The sequence below is a fragment of the Strix aluco genome, chromosome 5 (assembly GCF_031877795.1).
Source record: "Strix aluco isolate bStrAlu1 chromosome 5, bStrAlu1.hap1, whole genome shotgun sequence".
Lineage (NCBI taxonomy): Eukaryota > Metazoa > Chordata > Aves > Strigiformes > Strigidae > Strix > Strix aluco.
The window spans coordinates 611,131-628,909 of record NC_133935.1 but is presented as its reverse complement, the minus strand read 5'-3'; the positions used below and the strand labels follow the sequence as shown (position 1 = coordinate 628,909).

Sequence of the window (17,779 nt, the reverse complement as noted above, 5' to 3'; positions counted from 1 at the left end):
ATTTATCCAACCTCCTGCTCAAAGAAAGGGCCACTCTACCAGGCCGCTCAGGGCCGTGTCCAGTTGAGTTTTGAGCATCTCCAAGGATGTAGATTCCACAGTCTCCCTGGTAACCCGTTCCTGCGTTTGGCCACTGTCATGCTGAAAACTTTTTACGTTGTATCAAGCTGGAATTTCCCATATTCTAACTTCTGTTTGTTGCCTCTTGTCTGTCCACTGTGCACCTCCAAGAAAAGTCTTGTTCCGCCTTCTGTATACTGTTCTATTAGTTAGCTGTAGACAGAAATAAGATCTCCTCTGAGCGTTCTCAGCTTCTCAGCCTCATCATGGGCTTCAGCCCCCTGAACATGATCTCAGTAGACCTCTGCTGAATTTGCTGTAGTATGTCCATGTGTTTCTTGCACTGGAGTGCCCAGAACTGGACACAGCACTCCAGATGTTGTTACTCCAAACACCAAATAGAGGGGTGGGGTCACTTCTCTTGATCTTCTGCTTGTACTCTTCCTAATACAAGCCAGGATGTTGGTGACCTTCTTTGCCTTAAGGAAACACTGCTGACTTCTGTTCAACTTCTCCACCAGGCGCCCCAGGATTTTCTCCAGAACTGCTTTCTAGCCACTCAGTTCTAAGCCTGTTCTGTTGGATGGGGTTATTCCACCCCATACGCAGGACCTGGGTTTGCCTTCAGTGAAGCTCATAATGAAGCTCAGGCCGTTTTTTCCAACCTGTTAAGGCCCCTCTGAATAGCAGCCCAGCTCTCCAGTGCATTGACCACTCCCCCAATTTGGTATCATCCACAAGTTTGCAGAAAGTGCCATCCATCCCATAGTCCAGGTTGTTAGTGGAGACTTTAGGCAGTGTTGGCCCTACTATCACCAGCTGAGGCTGAGGAGTAGCTCTAGCTGGACTTTGTGGCACTGACTCAACCCTTTGAGTCCAGCTGTCCAGCCAGTTTTGCACTCTCTGTATTATCCACTTACCCAGTCTCTGTCTCACCGCTGTGCCCATAAGGATACTATGGAAGACCGTGTCAAAGCACGTGCTAAACTCAGGGTGAAGAACATCCACAGCTCTCCCCTATCCACAGTGTAAGTGATGTCACTGTAGAAGGCAGTTGGGTAAGGCACGATTTACCTCAGTAAGTTCACGCCAGCCATTCCCAATCATGTCATCTTTCATGTGCTTGCAAATGGCTTCCAGGACAATTTGCTCCATAAACTTACAGGGGTCTGATGCGGGGCCGGCTGGGGAGAGGTTCCCCAGATTCCCCTCCTGCCTTTCTTGATGTTTACCTTCTCCAGTCATCGGGAACCCAACCTTGTCCTCATGACGTATCCAAGATGAGAGAGTGGCCTCGCTCAGACATGTATTGCTGTGTGACCTGCAGATGTGTCCCTTCCAGTCCCATAGACCTGTGTAAGGCTGTTCCGCTTTGCACCATATCTCAGTTCCTAAAACATCGGTTTGGATCCTAGTTTAAATTGACCCAGGCTACCAAATGGAATAATAAAGATTTCAAGATTTGCCTGATTTTGAGTAATACCCTTAAAATTACATCAGGTTCTTTTGATCATTGAGGTAAAATGAAGTCACAAAAATTGGAGGCAAATTTTGGAGACCCTTGTCATCAAGGCAGTTTTTCAGTGGCTTTATGAAAAAATTGGCCACTTCAAAAACCAAATTTGAATAGAAGCTTACATTTTGAGTGGCTGTGTTTACCTGTTTCATAGAAGAAGCTGAAATTTAGGTTTTCAGAAATGTTCCCAATCCAGGACACGTGTTCAGAGTTTCAGGCATTTAAAAGTATTCAAAGCCAAGTAAATCCTGTCTGATGTCAGTCTTCTGTGTAACAAAGTGACCAGGCTCTGCTGCCATCAGGGAGAGATTCTGCTTTAGTTCAAAAACTTCAGGACTAGAACCTGGAGAACTGATCTTTTACTGCTGAAGTGACATATTAAGGGACTGGAATCCCATGTAACTTCAGCTGGTAACTTAGCCAGTGTTCCTGATCCGGTGCTGAAGGACCGACAGCTCAGGCTTGTGCTTTCTAATAGGGTATTTTAATATCCAGCAGCAGTGCAGATCCCACAGTGCAGTGGGCTATTGTTAAAACATGTGATTACTCAATTACCAACTACATGTTGGTCATGATTCTGATTATTTCTTGTCTATAGAGCCAGGGAGCAGATACATGAGAGATTGTTCCAGAATTAGGAGTGCGAAAAACAGTGGAAAAACACAGTGTAAGCTGTCCCAGACTGCTCCATGTAAATAGATGTCCTTTTCTTTGGATCCCTGTTTCTGTCTGAGTTTCCTAGTGGAAGTTCAATAAGGATGTAAGTGGGGCTACAAACATCACTTTAAATTCACAGTAAAGTCTAGTTTCAAATGAGGAGCATTGTCATAACTCAGAGGGAATTTAAATGTCAGTTACATGACTTTATTTGTGTCTTCCAGTTCTTTTTCTGCTCCATCATCAGAACAAAAAACATCAGAAACATGCCAAACAGTCTGAAACAAAACAAAACAAAAAGGTGTAATAAATATGTTGAGGTTGCCTTTCCCAGAGAAAAAAACAGTGGAAAATGGTCTATCGGATCAATATCACCATGAAGGTCTGATCCAGATTTGGAATATCTGTTCTTTCCCTTCCATATAGGTATAGTTCCTCCAACACGGTAGCTTGGAAATAAGTAATTGGCTTCTGCTCTTTATTTGAGACCTAAAACTTGTATTTGCATTTCAAATACATACTAAAATTTGATAGTGGTGGGGTGAAGAATGAGTTGAAGTAATTTCTAACAGAAACGCAGGTGGTGACGCACGTCGGTTGATGGTGTCTATAGGCCGCAGCTATTCTATTTGATGTAGCTTGTAATCCCGCTTTCCCACGTTCTGCTAGTCACATTCGCTTTCCTTTACCAACGTTTTCTCATGACCTTGAGTTTAAGGAATTTCACCAATACATCTCTCCAATTAGCCAAAGTGTTGGAGGTACTGTCAGATGTCCGCTTGCTCGCTTGGATCTTCATTCTGTTAGAGGTCGTCATGTATGAAAGTCAGAGTCACCAGGAAGGTTGAAGGGTATTTAGCCTTTTTGGTTTGTTTTACTAAATCTCTGTGAAAATAAGAAAAGCTGGCTTGATTCCCTCTATTTATACATAGAAATAACTCTTGCTCACTGAATGACCCTTACCCTATAGATCCAGTCATCCATGCCATGGGAAAAAAAATTGTTGTGTCTATTCATTTTCACTGGATGTTATCCAGAAAGCAAAAATATTACTGCTTATGTTCATCTCGTGTTGATGAACTGCAATAAAGGACTCTTCATATGCCAGAGTTAATCTGCTAATGTAAGATTTAGTGCTCTTCCCAGTGCCATGCCAAACGTACATCTTCAGCACTTTTTCCTGGTTTTTAACCTTAACTCTTTACTCCTGGCAAATCATCCTACCATTAAACTGTACCCAAGTAAAAAGTTTTAAATGACCTGAAACATTTTCCCTTCTCTGAAACAAAATCACTTGATATGTTGGGCTGTGAGGACACACACCCACATTCACATACCGATGGAAATACAGCACCGTCACTTACAGAAGAGTTCTTCAAGCAGCCGTGTCAGCCTCTGAGTCTATGAACAGTCCTTCCCAGGGGAGTCAATGAAAATCAGAACCGTATTACTTAAGCAGTTAACTCGTCCTACAGGTCATGCCTAAGATGAGCAAGGACTCCGTCTGAAAATAAGGAGTTGCAGACTCAGCTCCATTTTCAGAAAGCTGTTCCATCCATTTGTTAGCTGTGCTTGCTGGCAGTTCTGTGCAAATCCATTTGTATACTGATGGCTTTTTCTACATTATGTTGTTACATAGCACACATGGCATAAAAACCGTAAACCTATCTAGTAGAGCATGTGTGAATGGGGTTGGACGGCGGAGTCCTGTCCCGTGCTGTGAATGCCCGTGTGCCCCAGGCCCTTGCTTTCAGTTTGTTCATAAGTGCCAGCAGCTTATTTTACAACTGATGTAGAGGTCTGTGCCCGTGCAAAAGGAAAAAAAAAAAAAACAGTTACAGTTTTTTCTCTTATTTTGAAGCAGTGAAGTCCCTCCAAAGGGCCAGTCTAAGTTCACCTTGAGGGCATTAGCAGAGGCTACTTTAAAATAAAAATCTTTTAGTGCTAGTCAATTGAAAGATAAAGCCTTTTCTGTTCTGTGTAAATAATTTTTGATCAATGTACTGTTGTAAGGCAATTCCTGATTAGCATATCCTATAGCTTATTGTCAGACCCTGTCCACAGGGTACAATTGTGACACAGGCTGTGAATATTCAGCAATAGGAGTCTGTAAATCTGAGTAAGTAATGACAAAGCCTCTTCAGGGAAAGCCAGAATGAGGTGAGCTGAGTAGAATAATGGCAGTCTTGGGGGGCAGGGGGGTATTTTAATTTAATCAAAGCCAGAGCAACTGAAAAAGATACTATTAAAGGACTTGCTCTCTGAAGTAAACACTTTTCAGATAAATGCATAGTTCAAACTGACGTGCTAAATTGGCACCCTTACATCCACTCTACTCTCTGGATCAAAGCAAAGTTAATCATTTCTCTTGCCCTTTATCTGTTTTATGGATGTGTGTGGGTATGTGTGTGTGTGTACGGTGTGCGCATGTGCACACACGAGTAACAGAAAAGAATGGCAACGAGGGAGGGGTTTTTGCTTTTTCTGTAATGAAGTTGAAGATTTTTTCTTAATGTAGTGGTACCTCATAGTCATTGCCCACTGTTGGAAAAGCTCAGAAGTATTGCAGCTTTCTCTTGCCTGTGTTTGCCCAGCCACCCTTCGACATACTACAAGCACTGGGAAATTTCAATGACACAGCTTGGAATGGGTTCAGTGACCTCAATTATGCCCTCCCACCCACTCCAAACTCCTTTCAATTTGCAAAAAGCTTTAAGTGGACAAAACCCAGATGCCTTTTGCTTGTAGTTCAGTAAGAACAGATTGGGCATGTAGATTCTTGTCAAAGTGATATATGTAGTTCATTTTCTATTAACTCTTTCTTAACTAAGGATTTTAAATTCTCAGTTCCAAGTCTAGCACTCTGCTTTGCTTTCTACTGCTTTTTAAAGTTCATTATGCCTACAACATCATTTAAAAAAATGAACCTTAAAAAGCCTTGGCTGGACATTGACTGATACGAAACAGACTGAATGTTTGGTTCTGCTTTTAAAGGCAATCACTTTTTTTTCTTTTTAAACTTGTTTCATGTGTAATAACCCATCCTGTTGTCTAAGACAGTTCAAAAGCACTAACTAAATATAATAAATAAAAACACCAGTTTGGGGTGAGAAAGAAATCATGACTTGTGGAAATGATTTACCAGTCAAAACCACTACGTGGGCCCTGACGACCCTGAAAGCTTGCTGCAGCGGGCTTGCTTAACTTAGATTGCTTTTGTAATGTTGTGCTATTGCCCGAAGAGTCGGTGCCTCTCCCCTCCCCCAGAACATTTCATTACACTCCCTTTCTCCCTCTCTCTCTCTCTCTTTCTCTCTCATCCTGCAGAAACATGTGCTGTCAATAACGGAGGCTGTGATCGGACTTGCAAGGACACCGCGACAGGGGTACGATGCAGTTGCCCAGTTGGATTTACCCTGCAGCCTGATGGGAAAACGTGCAAAGGTCAGCTTCTGTTTGCTTTGCCATGCATCATTTGCCTTCAGCAGTTCCACTACAAGATGTAAATATTCAGTTATTTAATCAATACTTTTAAGTTAAGGCAATACTGGCATAGTGATTGCAACTGAGTTCATTAGCTTTCTGCTGCCCTAATTTTTCCGTATTTACCTATTTCAATCATTTTTCTCTCTATTTATTAGAGGGTTTTATTACTGCAAAGCAATGAGATACAGAGGTCAAACTGTTCCAAACTGACTGGAGATTTAAGGAAAAGCTCTGGGCTGCAGAAAGCTTTCAGTTTCAAAGGACAGCTTGATACCCTTGTAAAACTTCAGCCATCCAGTGGTATCTGAATTTGTCCGTTCAAAAAGCGAGTTAAAATTCTCAACCAGTACTTGGTTACCTGCAGATAGTCAACTGGTTATCACTAAGTGAAGCCAAGCAAAAGATGCAGAAGTATTGCTCAAAAAACCCCAGACAATTGTCCACTTCTGCCCCTTCAAAACGTAAGGAGCCAGGTACAAAGGAAAACCAAAACAACATTTACCAGTGCCCAGGTCTGAACCACACAGCTGATGCTCAGACCCCTGTTCCAAAGGCAGCACAAGAACTGTGGCATTTTGTCCTTCATTAGTGTGTTAAAACTGAGGTCGGGGAAGAGAGAAGAGAAAAGAGCATCTGATATCACTGTCAGCATCTGTTCTCAATTAAAGAGACAGGGGCAGTTCTCACATATCCCTGCAGAACCACACTTAACGGCACTGCGCAGGCGAGTAGGTGTGGGTACGTGTGAGCAGGACCCGGCCCTCCATCAGCCATTTTCCCATCTTCCCATGTATTTCTTTGGAGCTCTGTTGCAAGAGACTTGGTGATGCGCAGCCAGGAGGACATTGCGTGTACTGTTGTCACAGGGAATGCTTTTTTATCACTCAGTGACTTAGCATGAGCTGACCTAACTTGCAAAGAAACTCTTGGGACTTTTTTCCTTCAAAGTCACCAGAAATGTCAGAATATCTTCAGTCCAGGGCTTGATGTTACTTAAAATAGTAAAACCCACAAAAATAAACAGAAAATGTGTGGTTTCCTCTTGCTTCAGGCTGAAAAATCCCAGTGCTTGGGCATGATCCTGTTAGTATTTATAGAAATAACAGTCCATTTGCCTGTTTATTTGAAAATAAAACATTTAAACTGCCATTGCACACAATGTTAATAGTTAAGGGTGAGCACACATCAAAAATCTGTCGTTTTAGTTCAAGCCACATAAAAATAAATCTTCATTTTTACAGGCAGACTAGCTAAGCCATAGCGGAGCAGTAACAGTGACTCCACCGAGTGCTTAAAAAGGAGGTATTTTAATACTGTAACATACACCTAGACTTGATCATAATGTTTATTATTGAAACTGCATCATGAAAAAAAAGATTAATTCTAAATTTAGAAGTTTGGCCGTAGAACTAATATGAAACAATATTTGTATAATAATCAAGTCTATTATTAGTGTTACAGACAAAATGAAATATTCAACTGATGCTCAAGCCAAATGCCCTAGCTCTTTTCCCCTTTTTTATGAGAAGAAAATATTAGAAACAGAATCTGTGTTTTTATGATGCTGCAGATTCTTTCTTACTTTCTTAAAATAAGCAGCAATTGGAAATTAACTCACATGGTTTAACAAACCAACAGGCCATTTCTTTTTAACCTTTATTTACATTTTAGGAAACACTCTTCATCATAAAATGGTAAAATATATGTTTTGCATTTATCTGTAATTAATAATATTTATCTAATGTATTGCACTGTGAGATTTCTGGGCTAGATTCTGCTTCCCTGAAGCAAAAGTAACTTCCCGTTTAAACCTGTGCACAAAGGATCCTGCAGTTACACTGCCCGGTGAAGCTTCTGCCATAGCTTTGGCAGGCAGCCCTTGGTCGAGACGGCTCTGAGGTTCACATCTTCTGGGTGCAGAAGTGAGATTCTGGTGGGGCTCCTCTTGCTTATAGGTAAAGCCTGGAAAAGGCTGAGGTGGGGGAATTCCGTGTGCGCATATTCCTTCCTGTGAGTTCTATAGGAAGTGAAAGAAAAGAGCGATCAGCTCAAGCTCTCTCCTTTGGTTTTGTCCTCGTTGCTCTCCCTGATTTGACTGGCCCACGATTTCTCGTACCCGCAGCTCGTTGTTCCCTCGAGCTGGAGCGTTACGTCTGTGCCGTAAGCGCGATGGGTTATCTAGGGGGTGCCCGTTAAAGCATCCTCAGGGATCGTGCAGCCGTCACATCCTGGCTTCCCGGGGCAGAGGGTTCAAGGCCATCGAGTGTCACAGCATCTCCAAGGGAGGTTTTTCATAGAAGCATCATTTAGAGAGAGGCTCTATTTCTAAACATGGGAGAAAGATATGCCATTAGCTATTAAAGGAAAGTAGCGAGAAAAATAAAATTAAGAAAAGCTGACAGAAATTGGAGGGATAATTTATTAACCAAAAAATGCAATTGTGGGTTGAGCAAAATGATTAATATGTTTAGGTTGAATTTAGCAAATAATGTTGACCAAAAATAATGTTTTTATTGGAAAGCGTACGGTTTTTCAGTCCATTTTGGCATCTTTCTCTCTAAGACATTTTACATAGTGCAGCTACTATTTGGAATTATGTAGTTGCTTAGAGTCAAGAGGCTTAAATAAGACTCAAAGAAACATCTGAACTTTTGAGTACTCCAAGGTGGACACTGTAATTTATTAATCTGTAATTCTAGCTCACTTGTAGATGATTTCCTCAATAGTGTGCTTTTACCTTACTGGTATTTTACGGAAATCTATTGCCACTTTTCTCCCTTATTATTCACAAGGGAATTGGGTAAATTAAATAACATTTTTATTTTAAAATTAATGAAATAAATAAAAATGTTATTTTTCTAAATAACAAGAATTCCTAGACGGTTCTGTTCAAAAATCAGGACTAGTCTGTTTTAGGCATTGTATAGACATATAATAGGAAAAAGAGTTTACTGTCCAAAATGTTTGTAGGTTTTTGTTTAGTAGTTTGGAATTTCGTTAACTGTTTAGTACAGAAAAAAAGGCAAGTATACATACAAAAGGAAAGGCAATTTTTTAAGAAAGAGTATATGCAAACATGCTTTATTTGCCAAAAGATGGCAAATAAACCCTATCAAATATAACTAACTACACTTTGTGTGCAATATCATGTTTCGTATTCTGTAGTTCTGTCATAAAAGCTGGGATGGATTCGGATCACCGAGTACAGAACTGAGTCAGGACTGAAACTCTGGTATTTCTCCTGGCCCTTTCCCAACGTATCACAGGAAAGCGATTTCCAAGTAATACGAGGGACCTGCCTGCAGCAGTTTTGCCTGTCGGCCTCTTTCACAGGCTCCATGGGAAATGACAGTTCATTGTACCCCAAAGAATCAAGCTCCTCGTGTTAAGGCAGAGTGCAGTCTGGTTTATATCAGATGCTGACAAAATGGGAAACAAAAGTTGTTGTGGAGAAGGGTTTAATGTGGAATATGTCCAGGTAGCTGCATGGCCAGTAGGAAGGCTACTGTAGCAGAAGATTGTTTTGGTTTCTGGAAGCTGAAAAAATCTATTTTATCTCTGATTTTTTTCCCTTACATGTATTCCTTACCTGATCTCATAGCGAAATAAGAACAAAAGTGCTGTCTGTGGTCTAGTTAGAGGGACCTTCAGATGCATTAATGGTGGCTGGGATAAAACTTCATTAACCTTTTGCTGTTCTTTAAAAGTCAGTCTCAAACTCAAGTCTTCTCAGCTGGGTTGGCACACAAAGGAGAATGCTCCTTTTTCCCCTTCAGCTTTCCTACCAACTTGGCTCTTAATAAGCCAAACCACGGAGGCTTTTGTCAGCTAAGAGAAGACAAAGGCAGAAAGAGTTCTATGTTCTCCCTCTAATTAATGCTATTTAATTTCTCCTGCCATTGTAACTGGGTGATCCCAGCTTGATGCTGAGATCATTTGATGCTGTCAATTATTGTGCTACACACGACAAACCAGTGTAGTTCCTTTCCCTAAATGCCTACCGAGTCATCCCACAGAAGTCAGCTGATGCAGACCGAGAGGGAGCCAGACGATTACAAGACATAGTGGCCCAGGATGCTTATTGTTCAGTGCCTCCTACCCGCTTTTTAATATCCCCTATATTGTGCTTATCAAGGGTTGTGTGGTCCCTGGCTCCCTTGCTGCTTGGTTTCTGTGCATCCTTCCTGCTGAGTGCCCTTTCCATGCAGCCAGCTGTAATCTGCCCTCAGTGAGAAGATTCATCAGTTGAGCGTTTTAGTTATATTAAATACAAATTATGTAGCTGATAAAGCAGGAGACTCATTTGCAAAAAAGCTTGTGGGATTCAAGAGGAGTGAAGTCAGACTAGATTAGACTTAGCAGAGATTTCTGAAGATTGTGTAAATCCAGCTGCCAAAGTGGATCAAACGCTAAAGGGCTGGTGTGCCCACGGTAGCTGCAGGCTGGGAGACGGGCTGGGCGAGGAGCCCCTGCCTCCAGCAACGGCTGCCAGAGGCACCTGAGGGGTGGGGGCTTCTGTGGGGTTCTCTAAGAAGTGAGTTAGAGCAGGGGGAAGGGCCACAGGCCTCTGGCATGGTGGAAAATGTAGGACTGTTGTGTCTGATGTGCTCCATCGCTGCCCCAGGGATTTCGGAGGGAAGCCGTGTCCCCAAGGCACTCTTGTGCCCCGCAATAATGCAGCTTCCCGGCGCTGTACATGGACATCAGCACAGGGTGCAGCACTTGCTGAACGCCCCGAGTCAAACGGCAGAGCAAATACAGTTTTTAAGCAGGAGAGAGAAGCGTAACGGGGTATCTAAGGGTTATGGAGCAGAAGCCACATCTCAAATACGCCTTTTCCATAAACATCTCTGAAGTGCCACCTAACTCTGCAGTGCCCCATAGGTGTTTTGTAATAGAAAGTGTATTATTCTGTTTAGCCAACTTTCTATTCTGCTTTCTGTGTGAGCTTGACAGTGGGATTTTGGGGAGGTGGACACCCAGCTGGGCTAGAATGCCAGTGCTTTCAGTAGCAATCTGATGTTACATTGGTAATCTGCCACCAGCTGGGGCTAAATGCAGCAGTATTAATTCATGTGCGTGAGTAGATCTTTGCCAAGCTCAGGTGATCTCCTGGACGAGTATTTAGGAGACAGACAGGTCTCTGCACATCTCCACCCTGAGATGGGGCATTTTATTTACCGTGCAACACTAAGTAAGCCCTACTCAGCCCTCTGGCATATTGTTTAACCGGAGCGGTGTTACGCTGGGGTTATGTGACTGGATGCTGTTTAGGCAAACATTTCTCCTTCCTGCTGTCTCATTGTCATGGTTACCCAGCAATGTGGTGTGCTCTTGAAACAGGCCCCCATCCTTTTGCATTCAGATGCAGCAAAGAAATGTGGCACTTACATGCTTAAATACTTGACTGTGCTGCAGTGGGAGCACCAGAAATGCCTTCGTGTTGAATGGTTCATCCAACAACTCAGCTTATCGTTAAACAATCTAGAAAAGAAGAGCAGGAGCACAGAGACTAGTGAACAATTTCAGTCAACAAACTGAATCAAAGTTTATTGACATAAAAGGGAATTTTTGCATTGGCTTTATTAGGTAATTTCTCTTTTTCATCTTTCTTAACTGCAGCCTATTACAGCAGGAAAATTCATTTAAAATTGGTTTTGGATACAGAAATTTAAACCCTGAAAGTGAATTAAATTTTGAAAATGGAATTGTTTCTGTGAGGAAGGAGTTAGTTACAGAATGAGTTTCAGCGAAGCGAAATGTCATGTTTTGTTAAATATGAACTGAAAGGTTTCATTAAATTAAATGTTTAGAATTAACGCTTGACATCACTTTGGTACGAGAAAATGACTCAGATGTTGAAGGCTTTCCTCTCTTTTCATTCAGAACACACTAACACTAAGTGAAAAGCTCACAATGAACAGTTTAGCTGGCCAATTTGGCTTCATTTCCTGGCTACAGAATATCTGTGAACAGTTATGATTTCGTCCATCATTCCATTAGTCGAAATTACTTAAAATTTGTTTTAGGTTTTTTCTCTAAATTGGATTAAATTGACTAAAGCTTTTAGGTTGCATCTTGTCAGTCCCAATCAATTCATATAAAACTGAAAACGTTTCCTCTTTTTTTTAGAAAGGAACACCAGAAGGAGTTGCAGGTTATTTTTATTGCTTATTATTAGTAAGATGCAGTTGTTAATTTGGTCCGTCACCTATCAGCTCGCTTGAGTTCTGACACTACCTTTGTTTGACTGTGATTGATTGGATCAGTCTCAGAGTGGTATCTTTTTTTCACCGATTGCCTTAAAAGGGGAAGTCTTTGCAGTAGGAGTAATTACTTGTGATGAATCCAGGTTTTCTTTGGTTAATATTCCTGATGAATTTGACATTTTTTTTACATGCCAGTAAAAGTTTGACAGTAAAATATATCCCTATGCAAGATAACCTCTGTAAAATATATGCATGAGTCCAGTTTACACCAAGGCAGATAGAACTTTAGTGGCACCTATGACCACAGTTTTCACATCATGTAAGTGTCTCAGGGCCTTTAGAATCAGCTCTGTAGGTTTGGAGCAGATCTTCTCGACTAAGCTTTGTCTCACCTAAGAGGCAAATGCAGGACAGCACAAATGAATTTGTGTGAATGAACTTTTTTTTTTCCTTTTTTTTTTGGTTTGGGCACTGTTCTGGTTTTCTTCCTTCGCTATAAAGAGACCTCCTTGAAAGTAGTCACCCAAATACAAGGTTTTCTCAGTTAGATTGCCACAGAAAATTCTTAGGCTTCTGTTCAAGTGAGACCATCATTTTACCAGAGGTATACATGACTTTTCATAAATGCACAGGAAGCCTTAGGGAAGACATCACTAAAATAGCATGCTGAACTGTAACCTGAGTTCCCTGCTGAAGCATGTAACTTCCATTGGAAGGGGCACAGCCACAGAGTTTAGATATTTACCTTCTGCATAACTTCAAGGAGCACACTGCATTAGAATCACTAAGATGCTGTGCTATAAAGCTGTAATTATGGTCCCTGTTGAATTCATTCACATACCCCACCTTTTTAAATTAAAAGGAATTTAAATGATCTCTTCAAGAGTTTAAACTTCTCGAGGTTGCTCACAGAGGCAAATCTGTTCATAGCTGCCTGACTGCTCCTTGAGATCTGCAGCCTTCTGTGCCTCTCCCATCAGCAGCCCCCTCTCGTGTGATACCTGTGATACTCCTCACAGTGAAGGAATATTGGGGCCTGGTGGTAGTGTCAGTAGGTGGTGGACTGGCACCCAGGGCACGTCCTGGGACATACAAAAAGAGCTTTTTCCAGCTCACCTTTCTCTAGCAACTTGAGGACTTTTTTAACACGTGTGAAGAGGTCAGTTTAGCTTCCTCCACATTAAACACATACTTTTTTTTGAGGAATGTATTCTGACCCATTAGCCACAACAAGCCATTAGCATTTTCCAGTGCTCTCTCAAAAAAAAAGGGTAAAAACAGACATGCAAACAGTGTGAAGGAATAAACTCAAACGAAGTCGGTTCCTAGCAGTCCTCACCTCCACTGCAGTCGGAGTGCTGTGGTACCAGCAAATGTCAGCGGAAATGGCAGTCACCAGCTTGCAAGCAGCAGTGGGCTTTTTGAAGAGCAGGTCTGGCAAAGCCAGAAAGGGCAGACACCTGCATTATTCCCTTTTCTTCTGATTACATTTCCCTTGATAACTGCAGCACCTGAAATGGCCATTTACTTCCGTGTCGTATCTTTAAGAGAATTTATGTAGTTAATAGAGCAGTTGTACTTTTAATACTGCTTCATACCATTGCTGCTTGATGCCAGAGTCATTTGGTGTAGAGCACATTAAAATTTGTGAACATTCTGCTGATACGGTGCCTCGTATTCATAGTTTGGCTTGGAAGGTAGCATATGGAAAATGGTCCCTTAGCCTTACTCTCAGCCAAGGGTCCGGGGATGACGAGGGAGAGCAGCTTTTCATTTAAGTAGGAAGTAGCTTCTCTTTGCTTGCTGCGCATACATAAAGTTATCTGGGTTGGATTGTTCTGGGATATGCCAGAGCACTAGTGTGCATGTTGCTTAGAGTCTGTCAAAAGTAGCTAAGGGAGAGACGATTACTCTCAGTAGGCTCTCACTTGCTATTTTGGTATCTCCACTGGAAAAAAATGCAAAACTTTGCAAATAGAAACAGGCTGCGGTACACTGAGTGCTTAGACCCTCGGGGAAGAAGCTGACCCAAGCAGATAGAACATTTTAACCCTGATTCCTGGGAGTGGTGAGTGATAGAGGGTTTTTGGGTGATTGGCCATATACACGTCAGGCTTTTTAGGGGAAGATTTCAGAAAATTGAATCCTTCTGCGGTTTCAAGTCAAGAACCTCAGAAAAAAAGGCATTGAAAATTACTATTTCATTTTGAAAATAGAGGTTGTTATCCTCAGGCCTCTGTATAGACTGCAGCCTCTGTGACTCTTCCTTTGCTCCCCAAGGCCCGTACTGCCCCTGCCGTGGACACCAAACCAGAATGTCTGTCCTCTCGTCCGGGCATCAGCTTTCGTCTGGGGCCTTGTGCCTTTTACTTCTCTCAGGAATCCCACTGTCCCATTTTTTAGAATATGATCAGAAGAAATAGGTGACCTCAGTAAAAAATAAGCACGTTAGCCTTGGTAATTCCTGGTGGGCTAAGCTACCTCCTGTTTGCACAAGCTCAAAGGTGTGTGCATTGGGAAATAAGATGGATCAGCTGGCACCCCTGAACTCATATCCTATCGCAATAACGTGCTCGGGAGCACACACACGTAGTCTGAGCCCAGCCTATAGGGTATCCACTTTACTGGCCCTGACAGTATCTCTAACTGGTTACCCATTCCACATCCCTTCAGAGTCTGACCAGTGAGGAATAAAGTGACTTTTTCTTGATCTCAACAATAGAAGTGAAATGTAAGAAAAAAGTAGAGGTTAATAGAGCAGTGCAGAGAGGCCTGTGTCCTCCACTCACATGTGAATGTCAATCCAGGACAAAATTCCAGTCTCTCTCTGGTTTCCTTCTACCTTCTGTGTCACTGTCTCAGAAAAACATCCTACTCCAGAGGAATCAGACTTCCTCATTTTTATCAACAGTGGGCCATAGCCTGTTTGTCAAAGCCAGCCGACAAGCTGTCTGGAGTCAGGGGACAGAAATTTAGAAGTTAGTTATTAAAGTATGTGTTGTCTTTTAACAACCCTTAAGTGTTTACTGAAGTGGTTTATTTTGAGCCATTCTTCCTCCCTGATGACTTTCTCCCTGCTTCTCATCAACTTAAACCAAGAGTAAACTTCCCAATAGTCAAATCAAGGTCTCGTTTTCATAATTCATTATACAGCAACTCTACTTCCATCAGACCCCTTACATGAGACTGCTTTCAAGCTACAACTTACCCTCCCAGTGTTTGTAACTGGAAATAAGTGCATGTTCAATATAAACACCATTTGAGTTTGCTTCTCTGTATGTGTAAGCAAAGAGCTATCAGAAAATAGATCAGATATAATCACAAGCCACCACAGCCATGAATCAAACCAAAAAATACCTTTCCCCTCTCCATGCTGAACACAAGGAAAGTACAAGTCTTGTGGCTGAAGTCCATCTTTTATCCTAAAACCAAGAAAAAAACCCCAAACAACTTCTTTTATCTTTGCATGCATAAATTGTATGGCAAAGAATGGAGAATGGACAGAGGAATGTCTTTGTCTTGCATGAGAAGTCAGCACCTCATTAAATTCATGAACATAAGACTGATGTGAAGAATGATAGTAATGAAAATGTGGGTCCTCCAGTAACTAGACTAGTGCTTTTAGGAGGAACAAAAATAGCCATTTTCTATATATGTGTGATGCACAGATTAAATATGCAATTAAACGTTCAATTAAAATAGCTGAATTTTCTTTAAACTGCCTTCTGACAAACAAGTTCTGACCATTTCCAGTGCTTCGGCGTAGTTAAAGCACCATGAGATCAGATGCCATTTTCAGGAAACAATCAGCTGCTTGGTAGAGGCAGATCTCTGTGAATCTCAAAGTGCTCAATTGATTTATGGAACCCAACAGATTTTCTGGGTAAATGTTGCAGCAGCAGCCACAGCAAAGGATCTCCCTGTCTCTTCCCTTCCTAATACTCCTCTTCTTCTGACAAAACCCATATGATTAGGAAAATAGAGGCATTTGTGCCAAAGAAGCAACCAAAGGCAGCCAGTGGGTGATTTAGGACTATGAAACAATAGATGCAGCTGCCTAACCAAAGAAAAAACAACCTTAAATGGAAGGAAAATTAGGACTTTTGTCATTAAAACAGTGGTCCTGTTCAGTGCTTGAGTCCTGGCAAGAGTTCTAAGAACACACACTTTGTAACCTTCTTGGGACGGCACCAAGAAGATTGTGTTCTATCCAACTCAGGAGACGCTTCTACAGGGAATTCTTCAGCATATGGATCAACCATAGGCATGGGCTGTGCTGCAGAGAGCAGTTAGACTTGTAGTTGGTGAGAGAAGATGCAAAGGAATTTTCTAAATTTGATAGGAGTGACAAATGGAAGACTAAAGCCAGAAGGGAATATTAAATAACAGAGGCAGTTTTGAGCTTATTTTTGTTCCAGTAGGACTTAAGCAAGATGCAAGACTATCTGTGTCCAAAAAAAGCCTCATAAAGATCAGGATTGAGAGAGGGAAAACTGAGTAACTGATGGAAGAGCAATGGTCAAGTTCAGTTTATCAGAAGAGCTGCTTGGTTTAGAGGAGATGGATAGGACTAGGAAATCAGAGCAGAACATGAGCTCCCAGGTAGCTACAAAAACATTTTCAAAATAGCTACCTAAATGTGGTTTAAAGAAGCAGACATTGAGGCCTGTCTGCAGTAGCCTTATTGCTGAGGGCACAGTCATGTTCTAGGACTGCCTCGATGCCATCCAGTCTCAAGACAAAGAACGAATAAGATCAGCCCAGGGTGAGGGAAGCGGTAAGAGCATCTGGCAGGCAGCTGCGGCGGCTCAGCAGAAAGCTCTGTCCTGTCCATACCCATCTGGCCCAGCACTGCTGCCCTGGAAGCAACTGTTTCAAGACTTGATAAGGCTGGGAGGTGACTCAGAATTAGGATTCTAAATTTTTTCCTCACTTTCTTAAAGAAAAGAGAGAGTTGACTGCTGTCAGTGCAGAGGCGAATCTGGCATGTGGTGACAGCGTCTGACTGAGGGGCAGAGGGAGGCACAGAGAGAGGAGAAGGGTCAGCAGAGTTGGCGGTAAAACCCCAGGTGGTGGAGGAGATGTTGAAGAGACAGAAAGGTGCTGGTCACCAGCAGAAAACGCATGGGATTTGGGGGAGGAAAAGAGAGAAAACTGTTGGTGGTAGGTGGCTGCAAGCAGTCAGAAGCCTGGTGAGGGAATCAGAAAAATGAGCAGTTGGGCACTGACTGGTGGGTCTGTATGTCGACTGTCTGTATGTCAAGAGCAAACTTCAGATATATAGACATCATTTGATCCAGACTTTCTGGGAGAATTGAAGTTCCAGGCAACGGTGAGAAAAACGAAATTATAAACCCATGGAATTTAAAAAAATGAGAGGAAATGCAGATTTTAAATACCAACACAGGTGAAATTTGTCAGAAAGAAGAATATCGACTGGGAGACAAAAAAAAAAAAAAGGAAGACAGGGTGGAGAGCAGAATCCAAGAAACAAAACTGTGGATAACATCTGCCTTCTAACTGTTGCTGCAGATTTATCTAATCCAGAATGTGTGTAAAACTTTCACTGTCCCGTCCCTATTTTGGGGGGGATAGCCTTTTTATTTTTTTTTTAGGTTAAAGACACAATTCATTTGTCTGCTGTAGACTTGTTCATGACAGACATATATAATATAACAGATTATCTTCCATTAAAAAATTGCAGACTTGGGTCAGCTGCCATGTAACTCATGCAGTTTCGTTCCCTCCCAAGGGTTCCATCTATCCCCACCAAATAAATTTATGTGTACTAAGTTCGGGGTTTTTCATGACTAGGCAATATCCCCGTTCCCTGGAAACTTGCAGTTGTTAT

At 41.9% G+C, this 17,779-nt stretch overlaps 1 protein-coding gene across 1 annotated transcript in view; it reads left to right on the top strand.

The window, feature by feature from the left end:
• Positions 1-17,779, top strand: part of SCUBE1 (signal peptide, CUB domain and EGF like domain containing 1) — a 207,889-nt gene that overhangs the window by 127,059 nt on the left and 63,051 nt on the right. Inside the window, exon 8 of the mRNA XM_074825576.1 lies at positions 5,561-5,677. Coding sequence (XP_074681677.1) covers positions 5,561-5,677 — 117 coding nt within the window. The remainder of the gene's footprint in view (positions 1-5,560; positions 5,678-17,779) is intronic.